Source organism: Canis aureus, chromosome 24, assembly GCF_053574225.1.
Source record: "Canis aureus isolate CA01 chromosome 24, VMU_Caureus_v.1.0, whole genome shotgun sequence".
NCBI lineage: Eukaryota > Metazoa > Chordata > Mammalia > Carnivora > Canidae > Canis > Canis aureus.
This window is the reverse complement of record NC_135634.1, coordinates 18,066,940-18,081,431: the sequence shown is the minus strand read 5'-3', so window position 1 is coordinate 18,081,431 and position 14,492 is coordinate 18,066,940. Positions and strand designations below refer to the sequence as shown.

Here is a 14,492-nt window from a genome sequence, read left to right as displayed (position 1 = left end):
ATATCAACTATGTAGTCATAAAAATTACATTAAAATTAAATATATTTTGTTGAATGTAATAATAGTATTGTGATTGTTTTTATCCTGTTGTGTTTTTATCTTTTCCGATCTTTTACAGATACGTTTAAATATATGAGTATATGAGTGATAAGTAAAATAATGTCTGGTATTTGTTTTTAAAATATTCTAGATATTATACTTCAATTAAATGTTTATTCCAAAAAGTACTACAGAGATAGATGCTCTTGTACTTTTACATTTTTTCCAAAATAAAAAGTCCATCAAAACAACAACAACAACAACAACAACAAAAAAACAAATAAAGAAAATATGTGGCCAAATAATAACAATTATCCCAGGACAGTGGGTTGATGGGTCAATTATACTGTATGGTAATTAATATCTTACTTTTATAAATGGTAGGGTGATGGCTAATTCTTTTTCTTTCAAGTTTCATGGGAAAAAACTAAGAGACCTGTAGCTTTGGGTCTGCCCCTCACTTGCTGTATAGTCTTAAACTGAGCACATCACCTCTCTGGGTCTCAGTTAATTTAACGTGAGCCATGCAGGCTAAATAGCCCCTAAAACCCTGTAGACCTACCATGGTTCCTGAGATGGTATGATAAAAACGGGAATTCAGAAAAGGGAGAACCACACATGTACTGGAATGAATAGCTGGAAAAGGCCACAAAGATGAATCATGGAAGAAGCGGGACCTGAGTGGGCAGAGCATGGTTGGCCTGGGGGGTGGGGGTGCATTCCAGGTAGGGCAAAAAACAGGCATAAAGTCAGTGTGGGAGAAAGTCACACAGCTTGGCGACAGTTGGTGTGTAAAGAGGCAAACACAGCTGAAGCAAGCAGGCTGGGCTGGTAATGAGAGAAATAATCAAGTTTGGTAAGTGGTGATCGATCAGATGGTAGGAAAAGGAAGGGAGTGGATACTGAGAGAGTGGCTGATTGTCACCTTTCAGGAAAAGTTCACTGGCAGAAATACTGGCTGAGGGAGACTACTTAGAAGAATCTGGGTATAGAGCAGGGTGTGAGCACCGAAAACACACAGACATGAAAGCTATGCAAGAGAAAAAAAAATATGGGAGTGCCTGGGTGGCTCAGTCAGTTAAGTGTCAGCTTTCAGCTCAGGTCATGATCCCAAGGTCCTGGGAACTAGCCCCACATTAGGCTCCCTGCTCAGTGGGGGGTCTGCTTTTCCCTTTGCCCCTCCACCCAACTTGTGCTTCTTCTCACACAAAAATAAATAAAATCTTTAAAAAAAAAAACGGAGGAAAAAGGTAGGTACTGTACTGGGGAAGTACACAGAGTATAGTCAAAGACAAGTCAACAACAGAGGTCTCAATCTTTCTTTAGAAACTACTCCCAGTACTTCTTGAGGGAGAAAGTAGAGACAGAGCACCTATCTTTATGTTGTAGGAGAAAGAATTCCAAAATTACCAATGAAATCCTAAAGGAAGGGTAGGCTGAGCCTCTGGTGACATAAGTCCCTTTTCTACTGTGGAGATCTCAGAAACCTTCGCCTTCAAAAGGTAGATTTGGCAGATTGGAAACAAGCACATCAAGACTTATGAACAGATCCCCAGCCACAGGTGAGTCCTCTGGCGCAAACACTTCCAGTTGAAAATACCAGAGAAACAGTGGGAATGCCAAAGAGTTGAATGAGGCCCTTTGGTATGCGGGCAGAAAGGGGAGGTGGCGGAGACACATGCTCTTTCCAGAGCCTCCTCTAAGTCCTCAGGGTTGATAGCTGGCACAGAGGCTGATTTACTCGGGTATGCCCCGCCACACTCTTGAGCCTCCTAGATGCCAAATGCCACTAGCTTTACGAAGGCTCTCTGCTCAGTAAATCTTTCATAAATCCAATGAAGTTGCTTTAAATTTACACTGAATGTTTTCTTGTTGGGTGGGGAAATTTCATTACATCAGTCATTTGTTTTCAAACAACCTTTATTTCTGCCCATGATAATTCTTCTAATGTCATAATTAGCCAAATATATATGAAAACCACAAGGGTACACAAGTTGCACAGGTTAGAGCAGATCTGCTCTGTGTGATTACTGGGGGAGAGACGACCTGCAGGACCAAGGCTGGCGAGAGGATGACAATCTCACAGGAAACACTCTGAAACCCAGCTCTCGAGGCACACTTCGCCAGCTTTCCAGCTGATGACACTATGGTTCAGCCACCTTCCTGAGTGCCCATCATATGCCAGGCACTTTCCATTTCTTCTGGTCGATTAAAACAACCCACAGTGTAGGAGTAACTGTTACCCCCAGGGTATAGATGAAGAATTGTGAGGCTCAGAAAGGTAAGCTGTTAACATGTGTGACATGTTGTTATGCTCTGGTTTCCTAACCAAATATACCATTTGACTTACTGAGATCCTTTCTTCCTTACTAATAGCAGCCCAGTTCTATCCCAGGCAGCCATATGCACAACTCAAGTACACACTTCCAAGGCTGCTTTAACCTCTTGTGACTAGGTTCTGGCCAGTGAGGTGTGGAGGAAAGCCCTTTAAGAAAGAGCCAGGGGACGCCTGGGTGGCTCAGCAGTTGAGCATCTGTCTTCGGCTCAGGGCATGATCCCAGAATCCCAGGACCGAGTCCCACATCGGGGTCCTTGCATGGAGCCTGCTTCTCCCTCTGCCTATGTCTCTCCCTCTCTCTCTGTGTCTCTCATGAATAAATAATCTGGAAGGAAGGAAGGAAGGAAGGAAGGAAGGAAGGAAGGAAGGAAGGAAGGAAGGAAGGAAGGAAGGAAGGAAAAAGAAAAAAAAGAAAAGAAAAGGAAAGAAAAGGAAAGAAAAGAAAAAAGCAAGCCAGAGCTAGAGCAGCATTTTGCTGCCATATTTCTGCTTCTTGTACAAACTGTTGACTCTCAGAGAGGTACCACCTGGTAAATCCTGGAAATGTTAGCTTCTTATTAAGAAGAACCGAAAAAGAGGAGGAGCCTGGGGCCTTGGTGACAGCGCATACCACCAGGCTGGCCATATCCTGCCAACCTTCCTTTGTTATGCCACCTATGTATATTAAACCCTGTAGCTGGGGATCTATTTCCAGCAGCTTGATTCAATTCCCAAATCATGCTCAGAGCAAGCTTGGTCAGAACTGAAATATAGTCTGTCTGATTCTAACAGCTGGAGATATCTGTTGAGCATTCACTATTTACCCAGGACTCTGCTAGATGGTCGGGGTAAGGGTGAGGGCATGAGAGAATGGTACAAAGGGAAAAGACATTTCCTATGGCTTCCCAGAACTCTAGGAAAATACCAAGTATGCTTATAAAAATTCTGAAAATAATTATATAAATACAGCACCATGCTATAGAATATATTCAAATGCTCATTAATCACCTACTAGGATGGCATGAGCCATCAAATGGCCACAACCATATATATGTATGTATATATATATATATATATAATAGCAAATAATTCAGGTAGAAAACTGCTCAGTGCGCCATAATAGGTATTAGATAAACAATACTGGTGATCTCCACTATTTTCCACATTGTTGCATGTAGAGAAAATACTGATGGTTGTACTGCGTGTTTGCATTTGCTCAAAGAGGCCAGGACCTGGCTTCCTGAAGGCAGCAGAACCACACCCCAGCAAACTCAGAGCCTGTCATCCCCAAACACCAGCCAAGTGCTCTGCTTGGCACACAAAACATTCTGGGGAGCAAAGAAAGCTGAAGTGTCCAGATGGTGCTGCTCCTGGGGCTGTTCTGGCCTGTCCTCCCAAGACGCCAGGCCTTGCCTACCTGTTTGCCAGCTACTCTCTTGCAAAACCTCTAGGACTGCAAAATCCTGTGTTGGCCAGGAGTTGTCCCATGCACAGAGAAGTCACTTGGGGAGGAGAGAGAAGACACTCCTCAAAAAGATGCATTTTGGTCTTGATGTACTAGACTTTGCACTATGTTTTAAGAGGAAAATGGGGGGATCCCTGAGTGGCTCAGCGGTTTGGCACCTGCCTTCGGCCCAGGGCGTGATCCCAGAGTCCCGGGATCGAGTCCCGCATCGGGCTCTGTGCATGGAGACTGCTTCTCTGCTTCTCATTCTGCCTGTGTCTCTGCCTCTTTCTCTCTCTCTCGTGAATAAATAAATAAAATCTTTAAAAAAGGAGGAAAATGGGTCTAATCTCAAGACACTCAGAGCCCCCCCCTCAAAATATGAGTTTTCTGCTACTTAAAATCGAAAAACTGTCACCACTTTTTTATGACCACATACTTACTGCCACAATTAAGAATACAGAACAAACTATTAAACTGACAAACAGATGTGTTGTTTTGTGGTAGTATTCATTGCTGGCAGGGTTGGAAATATAAAGGCAATTTATAAGACTTTTTCGAGAGAAACTTGGCAAAATAAAAACTGTTCTTCTCATTTGTCCTAGTAAGTCCATTTCTAAAATTTAGTCTAAGTAAATCAGTGATATCTACAAAGATTTACGTAGAAGACTGTCCATCACAGTGTTAAATTAATTAAATAAGGAAGCCATCAGACTGAAGTGATTCTAAGACCTTCTGCCTAAGCTGACATACCAAACCTAAGCCTGGTAAGGACAACCAATCCTAAACCTAGGCTTTCCCAAATATTGTAACTTCATTGCTGTAAACAAATAGTTTTCTTACTTTGCTTCTGCCTCTTCTCTCTGAAAGTCGTCCCCTGAACACCTATTAGTGGAGCGCTCCTAACTTCTGGTTTGCCACTACTGATCGGAATCATTTTTGCTCAGATAAACTTAAAAAAATTTTAATATGCTTCAGTTTACCTTTTAACACCAGTTATTTATAATAAATTACAGAACTACTGTTTGAACAATGGAATATAATACAGGCACAAAAAATGAAAATCTGTATAACAAAGTGTTTCTCCCTTTACTTATACATCCGATGCTTATTAGAGTTTGCAGTTTTAGGTACTTGAGAATGAGGACCAGAACAAAGCCACTGCCTAACGGGGCTTAAATCTAAAGAGAGAAATGGATATTACACGAAATACACAACTAAACAGTAACAAAGTCTGATAAATGCTATGAAAAGAAACTTCTGTAATGAGAGAGAATAAAACAGAGGGATCTGGTTCAAACTAGGGCATCAGAAAATGCTTTTCTGAATCCAGGACAGCAAGACAAGCCTTCTAAAAGGAGTAGGCTTTATTCAGGCAAGAAGGGGCCAGTGTTGAGAAGTCCGGGGAAAGGCTGTAAAGCTGGCAGGGCCGGAGCACCAAGTGCAGGAGAAGGGGAGCCGCCTGAGGCTGTGGGGCGGGCCCTGCCTACGGGTCCGGAGCTTCATCCCAAGTGCAGTGGCAAGGTTTCCAGAAGGAAAGGACAGGATCTTTTCCATTTTAGAATGATCATCCAGAGAGCTCTGAGCAGAGGGGCCAGGAGGAGCAGTGTTGTCAGCGAGCAAAGATGGAGGGTTGGCAGGTGGGGGGAGCAGGCCCCATAAGTGCATAGACGGGAGCAAGATACACTCTGGGAGAGCACTGACTGACCTTGACGTTAGGTAAGGAGAGTGAGAAGGGCTATACTACACACATGTATTTCTTGTAAAGGAAGAAGTGGGATCATACTGCATATTCTGTTTTTTTCCACTTGTCACATCCCTCCTCACTTTTCTTCATTTCCTTTCATTACAAAAAAATTTGGCTGCTTTTATACCAAAAGTTCAAAGTGGTCCTATCTGAGCCGATAGAATTATAGGCAATTTTTATTTTCTTTTTATACTTTTCTAGATTTTCCAAACTTACACAATGAACACATACTCTTCTAATAACCAGGGGGAACACTGTGGGGGGAGTCGGTATGATGTGCTTGTGTCTTGTATCTTGTCAAATATCCTACTTTAACAAAGTATACAGTTTATCTTTTGGCAAGGGCAGATTTAATTTGAAAGGCTAAAAAAACGGGGGGGGGGGGGGGGGAGGCAAGGAACTGCTACACCCAAAAGCCATTGTAATACAATTTCCTGTTACATTACTGGCATTCCTAAACTTAAGTGTTTCTTTTTTCCTTCTCCTCTTACGAATATTTCAGGGCAGTACCCAGTGCTCCGTAATACTGAAAAGTCCTTCCCTTTCCAGAGGAAGGGAGGAGGAAATGTACATGTTATCTAAACTTTTTCTTTTTTAGACTTGTTTTATTTATTCCTGAAACACAGAGAGAGGCAGAGACACAGGCAGAGGGAGAAGCAGGCTCCCTGCAGGGAGCCTGATGTGGGACTTGATCTCAGGACCCCAGGATCAGGACCTGAGCCAAAGGCAGATGCTTAACCCCTGAGCCACCCAGGTGTCCCTCTACCTTTTTTCATTAGCAAAATACCTACATTACACAGAACCAATCCCTAGGCAGGATTAGTTCTCCCCCCCAAACCCCCGCCGAGGTGTTTGCCTCAATGGCTGACAAATCAGCAATAGCTTCTGCACTGACCAGCACAGGGAACTGTCTGGGCAGTGTTCCAGGCACATGCACAATGCGTGTGCAAACCCACAGTGCACATCGAGGGTGAGCCACACCCATGGCCCTGCACACACCCGGGATGCACCAGACGCAGCACCCAGAGGCCTGCACACCACATGCGAGTGAGACCACAGCATGAACACCTGTCCTCACAGGGCTAGGCATCAAGCATCAAGCATCCAGGGCCTTATGGAAATACAAGACTATGGAAGTCTGAACAGGAACAGTTCAAATCCAGGTGGAAGAATTACAACCCTGCAGTAAGAATCTGGGTTGGACCCTCACAGGTGCCCAAATCCAGGCTAGGGAAGGCGGATGCCAACATTACCAGCCAACAGAATGGTATGTTGAAGAAGTCCCCAGAACAAGTGAAGTGGAGATGTGAGCAGGAGGAGGCAGCACCGCACACCCAGGGCAGGTGCACAGGGGAGGAGTCGGGCCAGGTGGGGCCTGATAGCCAGGGGACCTGGGGGACTGAAGCACTGAGCATGTGCCACTGGCCCATGGAAGTGAGACGAGAGGGGATGGATGTCCTCACTGGGCATGAGGGGAGCAGAGGACCAAGTTGGGAAGAAAAAACCCCTACCAGGACAAGGTATATACATCAGCAAACACACTGCAAGCCAAAGACAGAGGTCTGCGTGGCCACATTAAAGGAGCACTGAAGTCTTTCCTGTCAAGTGTAACAACTATGTCTAACCAACCCTCACTGAAGATACAAGGTCAGTAAGAGCTGGGGGAGGGGTGGCAGAGGGGGTTACAGTCACCTGCCTGACCGCCCAAGCCATCATTTCCTCTGCAATACTGGGCTAATGACTGGAATCCATCTCAAATGCCTGCTGTGCAGTTTCAATGAGGCTACCAGTGCAAGTGCTTGTTGGAATGGTCCTTGGCACAGGAAGCTGCTGCCAACACCAGTATCTGTCCTTCCTCTGAGAGATGCACAGGCCCCAGCAGGCCTCACCCCTCTGCAGTGATATTTCCTTTGGCAAAAGGACGTGGGTTGATGAATAACTAGTAGAATGGTTGAGAAACTTGATTTAAAAAAAAAAAAAAAAAAAAACTTGATTTTTCTGGGATGCCTGGGTGGCTCAGCAGTTGAGCGTATGCCTTTGGCTCAGGGCATGGTCCCGGATTCCTAGGATCGAGTCCCACATCGGGCTCCTTGCATGGAGCCTGCTTCTCTTCCCTCTGCCTGTGTCTCTGCCTCTCTTTCTGTGTCTCTCACGAATAAATAAATAAAATCCTTAAAAAAAAAAAAAGAAAGAAAGAAACTTGATTTTTTTGCACTTTTCAGCCTGAGAACACAAAAAAAATTTTTTTTTAAATCACTCCCTTTTCCTATTAACCACACTACCTCAGATTTATTTGTTGCTGTGGCCATTATTCTCAGGAAGCCTGTCTCTGAATATACATCCTGACCAGCAGCTTTTTTCTTAGGCCAAATTTGGTGTAATACATCAATCTGTTTGTTTACATTTCTTCCTATCCTCGTTCCATTAAAGATTTAAGTCATTCAGACATTCACAATAAAGTGAGGAAAAACTGGATTAAATCAGGATTAGGAAAATTATGCTAACATAGATATTCAGGACTGGAAGAATATGGTTGTGACAAGCCAGAGCCCTAAAAAGTCTTCAAAGCTGCCACAGACTTGGCACCACTCACAGCCTCCCAATGTGGGAGGCTCACGAAGGTCAGGATATGGGTTGTCCACAGAGAAAGAGCACAGGCTAATTGCTCAAGAGAAGCAAAAAACGTTTCCTGGTACTCACATCTGAAAGGAAGTTTGCACCTACGTCTTCCTCTAGGTGATAAAATGCTTAGCTATTTCTGAGGAGTGCAGGAGCTACTACTGAATAGGATCCTTGCTATCATAAGGCCCCCATGCCATCCATCCATCCATCCATCCCATGCACCCTGAGAAGGCCCGAGTATAGTGAACCTGCCCCAACAGCATCCTTACACCTGTTAACCCACTGCAATTCAGTGAGAAGACACAAGTCAGATGCTTCTGAGAAGCAGACATGTTATATGTATTAACGATGCTGCAAAATCAAATTAGTGGTTTTTAAAACTTTGTCAGGAAGAGGGAAAACCCAGTAATATGATCACTTGAAACCATTAAAAGAAAAGGTGAAACTAAATTTTATAAGATAAAGTAAAAGCTAAATTTAAATTACCTATGCCAATAAGAAGAGTATCCATGATACAAAATATGACACTAATAACCAAAACACTTATTTTCCCAATTCCTTTAATCTATATATAAAGAACAGCCCCTTCCATAAGGAATATTAACCTACTGGCTTTTTTTTTTCTATAGTATTTTTTTATAAGTCTTTAGAAATCTATGTGCAAAACATTTTAGGCACTCTATCATTTGACATATACACTATATCATTACACAGAAAATACTTAGTCTTGTACTTTTCCTAGAAATTTACATTAAAAATGTATCCTGTGGTGGGAGGGGGACCTGTGTGGCACAGTCAGTTGAGCATCCAACTCTTGGTTTAGGCTCAGGTAATGACCTCAGGGCTCTGAGACTGAGCCCTGTGTTGGCTTCATGCTCAGTGGGAGTCTGCAGGAGATTGCCTCAACCTCTGCCCTTCCCCTCCACACCCATGCAGGCACTCTCTCACAATAAATAAATAAATCTTTAAAATACACACACACACACACACCCCCCAGGCAGGGGTGCCTGGCTCAGCCAAAAGGGCATGTGACTCTTGATCTCAAGGTCATGAGTTCAAGCCCCACATTGGGTATAGAGAATACTTTAAAAAAAAAAAAAAAAGTTTAAAAAAATATATACCCACAAATACTGGTTACATGGGTGTGATTCATTCACTGGGCGAAAATCACCAAGCTGTACCCTTGAGAATCATGTATTTTTCTTATGTAAATTTTATTTTATTTTTATTTATTTTTTTAAAAAAGATTTTTTAAAATTTATTTATTCATGAGAGACACAGAGAGAGAGAGGCAGAGACACAGGCAGAGGGAGAAGCAGGCTCCATGCAGGGAGCCCGAAGTGGGACTCGATCCCGGGACCCCAGATCACTCCCTGAGCCGCAGGCAGACATGGGACTCTGGATCCCGGGTCTCCAGGTTCACACTCTGGGCTGAAGGCGGCGCTAAACCACTGAGCCACCCGGGCTGCCCCGTATAAATTTTATTTTAATAAAAAGTTTAAAAGAAAACATATATTCAAGTAAATACTTTCATTAAATCTCAGGTCAAATGACATGGGAAAAAATGTATGCACATACATATGTGATGGATAAAATAGTGCATATAGAAATGTATTTCAGGGCAGCCCCGGTAGCGCAGCGGTTTAGCGCCGCCTACAGCCCAGGGCAAGATCCTGGAGACCCTGGATGGAGTCCCACATCGGGCTCTCTGTATGATGCCTGCTTCTCCCTCTGCCTGTGTCTCTGCCTCTCTCTCTCTCTCTCTCTCTGACTCTATGAATAAATAAATAAAATCTTTAAAAAAAAAAAAAAAGAAAGAAATGTATTTCACCAGTAAGATCTTGAGAAAACGTGTTCACTGCCATTCTGATTAGTATTAGGGTTAAAAATAACAAAGTACAAGAGAAAAAATTAAACCTAAATTAAAAGGCAATACAGTAGAAGACAAAGGAAAATGAAAAGCTGCAATACTAGCTACTCTCTATACCTATCATATTGGATCTGATAATCTGCTTTAGTGAGGACACACACAACTCTAGAGGTTCTGTTGATGGTTTGTGCTCACATTATTTGGATTCTCATAATGGGGTTCTGACCAGGATTCTCTGAAAGCAAATGTACCCTGTATACAGACCAAAAACAGTCCAAATCGGAGGGTAAGGGCGAGGGCAGAGCTGTTTTACTTTATCAAGTAACACTATATACACCAAAGTGATTGAATTATTTCAGGGGCATTAAATATGACAAATGGAGACCTTTCTGCTAGCAATTAGCATAAATTAAATGTTCATGGGAAGATCATTGGTGTCATGATCCTTAATTTTACTCTATTTGTATTTTACCGTCTTGGATACAGCAATGGCTTCATTATTTCTTGCACTGTAATTATCGCTAATGGATTTTGCCACAATGAGTTTCCACCTGTATTTTGGATTATTTGCTTCACTCGTTTCTTTTTATCACAACTGCAAAGAATGCCCTGCTCTGATTACCTCTTTTGTTTGCAAGTGATTTATAGAAGATTTTAGGCTTTGCTGTTGGTTTTCAAGTATCTGCAATCTTACTCTAGTATTTCCCCAGGACTGCTCCTTCTTACTTTCAAAACCATCAAGTTCTGTTTGTCAGGGGATAGCACTTGGCAGCGTATTTAACTTCATATTTTCACAATGAGAGAGGTCATGCCTTTGCTGTCAGCTTCCACTGCTAAAACACTCTGCACCACATTATTCATGATCCTGTGCTTTATAAAAGCAACTCAACATAACAATGCTTCTTCACACAAGTTAATCCTAGTATATCCTAAAGTGTCAAGGAAATGCCCTACAAAATAGCACGATTAGTTTCACAGACATATCATCTGAGAAATATAAATTCTCTAGTTAAATTCTGTGGTAATCAACTACAACAAGAAGGTTGATATGGCTTTTGGAAATAAAAGAGGGCATTGTTAGGCTTTTCCTGTGACTGTGAGGCCAGGAGTAGGTAATTAGGTTATTTCTAAGAAAGTACAAGTGCTCAAGCCATCTTGATGTTGCTTTGAGCATGAAATCTTACTAGTTTTCCAAGGCAGCAAAAAATACCTAGCTGATTTCCATTTTCATGAAACTGTGACTTTTAAGATGACAGATGTATAACAAAGCATTAGCTTTCAGAAGTCCTTTTATAAGGCAATTACATTTTTACCAGTTACATTTTACTAAATACATTTTTACCGGGTTGAACACTAATTCCCTTTTACATGGTCCAGCCTCTCAACCTGTGTTTTACGTGGCTATGCGAATCGCCACAGGATCATAAATATAGAGCTACAAGTTGTTTATTTAGATATTATTGGTGCCACCTCCATTAATATGTCCCTTATTCTTAAGCAACTGAGAAGTCAGACTATGTTGTCACCATTTTGATGACTTCTCAAGCTTGATCATTTCCTTAACAGAGTTGTGTCTCCTATAACAGTATACATACCATTTTTTAAAATAGGAGAAAACAGAGTCTAAGAAGAGCGAATTCATGTTAATCAATGTTAGCTAAATCAAAAAAATGCACAAACCAAAAACAAGGAAGCCAGTACCTTCCCCATGACAGCTCAGAGTAAGCCCAAATCAATCTCAAAGACAGGGCTAAGTGTGAAAGCCCTTCTCAACTTCACAAGGACAGGACAGAAAATACACAGGTACAATTTCACTAGAGTTCAGAAATGTCCAGGTCTGGCCTGAAAAGGAAAAGCAACCAAGAAGTCAGTTCTGGAGAGAAGGTGGAAAACCATGCAATGGCACACTGGAAGGGTCTCAGGTTTTGGCCTATACACACTTCTCTTTGTAAGCAATTCAGAGCCTTCAAGTGGCAACCACGGGCTCTTTGGCTGTCTCAACTGTGCTGGACGGACTACTTACTGTAACTGCCACCGCAGGAGCCTCAGGGAAGTTACACCCACCTGGTCACATCCCGCATTCACCAGTTCCTGCAGCATCTGTCGGTTTACTTCTGCAGCTGCGGAAGTGCCGGATTCATTAGCAAAAGGCAACAGGGAGTATCTGATTTCTCTCAAAGCTTTCTGATAAGGTCCAAACTTTGGAGTAGCTCTCATCTGCTGTTGCTGCCTGGCAGCATCCTTGCCCCCCAGGACCTTGGTGGCCAGGGAAGCATCACTGTTTGGTCCCACGGGCAGCCCCTGAGCAGAAGACTTGGACGGCTGCTTTAAGCCCTCTCGAATCTCCTGCAGTCGCTGACGGCTATTTCCAGAATAAGTCGTAGCAGGAAAAGTCTTTGGCCTCATTGTTAGTCCAGTTTCCTTTTACCATAAATACAATCTTCTTAAAGTGTTTTATTATTTAAAAAAAAACTGTCAACAGTATCAGTTAGTTGTAAACATACTTTCAAAACAATTTCCTTTTGAAAATTTTCTTTCCTTCAATTTTTGTAGTTCCTATAGAGAACCCAAAATTTTCCAGAGTCTTCATTTTGAAGATCATCACCATCTGAAAAAGAAAATGGAAAGAACATATTCATTTGTGATTTGCACAAACTGTTAACAATACTTTTCAGAAATGGACAATGATCTTGAAAATATTCCACTAGGAAGGATTAAGAAAGAACACAACACCTCTCAGAAATGATAAAAATACTGTTCAACACTGGTTGGCACACATGACATCTAGGGCTGTCCCAAGATGTTTCCTGTAATATGTAATCTGCAATAAAGTAAATCTCCACAAGCTCATACTGACTTAGAAATATGTAACTCAGGCAAGAACAGTAAGTAGTATTAACAATTGATAGCTCACTTATAATACTTCATTATAATAGAATTTCATTTTGAAATTCAAACCTGAGTATTTAGGGTTAAAGTTTCTACATGAAGTCTTGGATTTCTGGCTCGCCCCTAATTACCACTCAGCTCAGGGCCCATACCTTTGTCTCTTCGTGGTTTTACTGACCTTTCCCCCCACCTGAACCTGTGTCTTCCAAAAATTTGGAAATTTTTCCTTATAAAGCCCTCCCAAACTTCCTGGAAGATACTACAAAACTTGTCACATTAAAGGTGTCCTATCTTGCAACTTAAAGCAGTTCTAACACAAAGTGTTACTGAGACTCTGGAGGTAACTACTCTCTTGTTTTTTTTTAAAAAGTGGTCAAGTTCTTATCAGCATTGTGACCTAAATACCTTTCTGGCAGAAAACTGATACTTACATGGAAGGGGACTGGTAAAAGCATGTGGGTGATTTCTTTCAGTACTGATGAGTGGCTATACCGATAAAAGTTATTCATATAGATCACCTACTACTTCAGCATGGAAATGGCTTCTACACATAGAACTAGATATCACAAAGCCATTTTCTGATAGTGAATTAATCCTACCTGAGGCCTAATTCACTAACTACTCTGTTGTTCTTGCATTCAGAAAACAAAATGAAGCCCAATCTGATACTGCCCTTAGCGGCCAGCTCTACTGGAAGCAGGATCCAGCTCCAGTCACTAGGTGACTGGGTGACCTTGGACAAGTCATTTAACTTCCCTCACCCTCCCTGGGTGAAACAGATGACAACACTTGGTAAGAGGGCAGTAGTGAGCACCGAATAAGACCATGCAAGTAACTGGTTCAGTAGCACTTGGAACATATCACATCTTTGGTAAACCATGTTTCAACTACTCCTGTTATTATTACTTGTGTAATTAGCTATCATCACCGGAGCACAGATGCCCACCAGTGGCAAAAGCAAAGGCCTACACAGTCTCTGAGTTCATAATTGAAGCTGTGGTGGCCCCTTCTACCTGTTCCCTCCTCTTCTGCCCTCACTCATTTCACTCCTTCTAATCCACAGAACTCAATGAGCAAACTGCAAAGGATAAGTCCTTTTGCATTTTAATGAACAAAGAAAAACTGATTAAAAAAAAAACAGTCTTTAAAAGGAGGGGGGCAGAGAGATCTGGATTTTCTCAGTAAGGAATTGTAGAACTATAAGATGGAAGTTGGCTTCACAGGCTTTGCCATGTAGAAAAAAAAAAAATTTTTTTTTTTACCCAGTATCTACTATGTGCCAGGCTCTAAGCGTTCTATATGAATTTACTTATGTAGATCTTTTCATAACCATATATATATGCCCGTAAACCTGAAGAAATTACATTAAAATTACTACTTTTTTCTTAGAGGTGGGAAGATTCTTTTCTTAAAAGGTTCTAGCTATCTCTTTCTCGATGAATCTGAGGGAAGATTCTATTTAGAAAGTAAGAAGCAGACTAAATACATTTTTCAACATGAAATCCATACTTCAATACACAACATCTAACATAGTAAAGTCACCGAAATGACTGTTTTAAGACTA

The 14,492-nt window shown here is 41.9% G+C and overlaps 1 protein-coding gene across 1 annotated transcript in view; it reads right to left on the bottom strand.

Annotated features, from left to right (window-relative positions):
* Positions 1-14,492, bottom strand: part of LATS2 (large tumor suppressor kinase 2) — a 73,779-nt gene that overhangs the window by 48,871 nt on the left and 10,416 nt on the right. The window contains exon 2 of the mRNA XM_077868427.1: positions 12,104-12,647. Coding sequence (XP_077724553.1) covers positions 12,104-12,445 — 342 coding nt within the window. The 5' untranslated portion in view covers positions 12,446-12,647. The remainder of the gene's footprint in view (positions 1-12,103; positions 12,648-14,492) is intronic.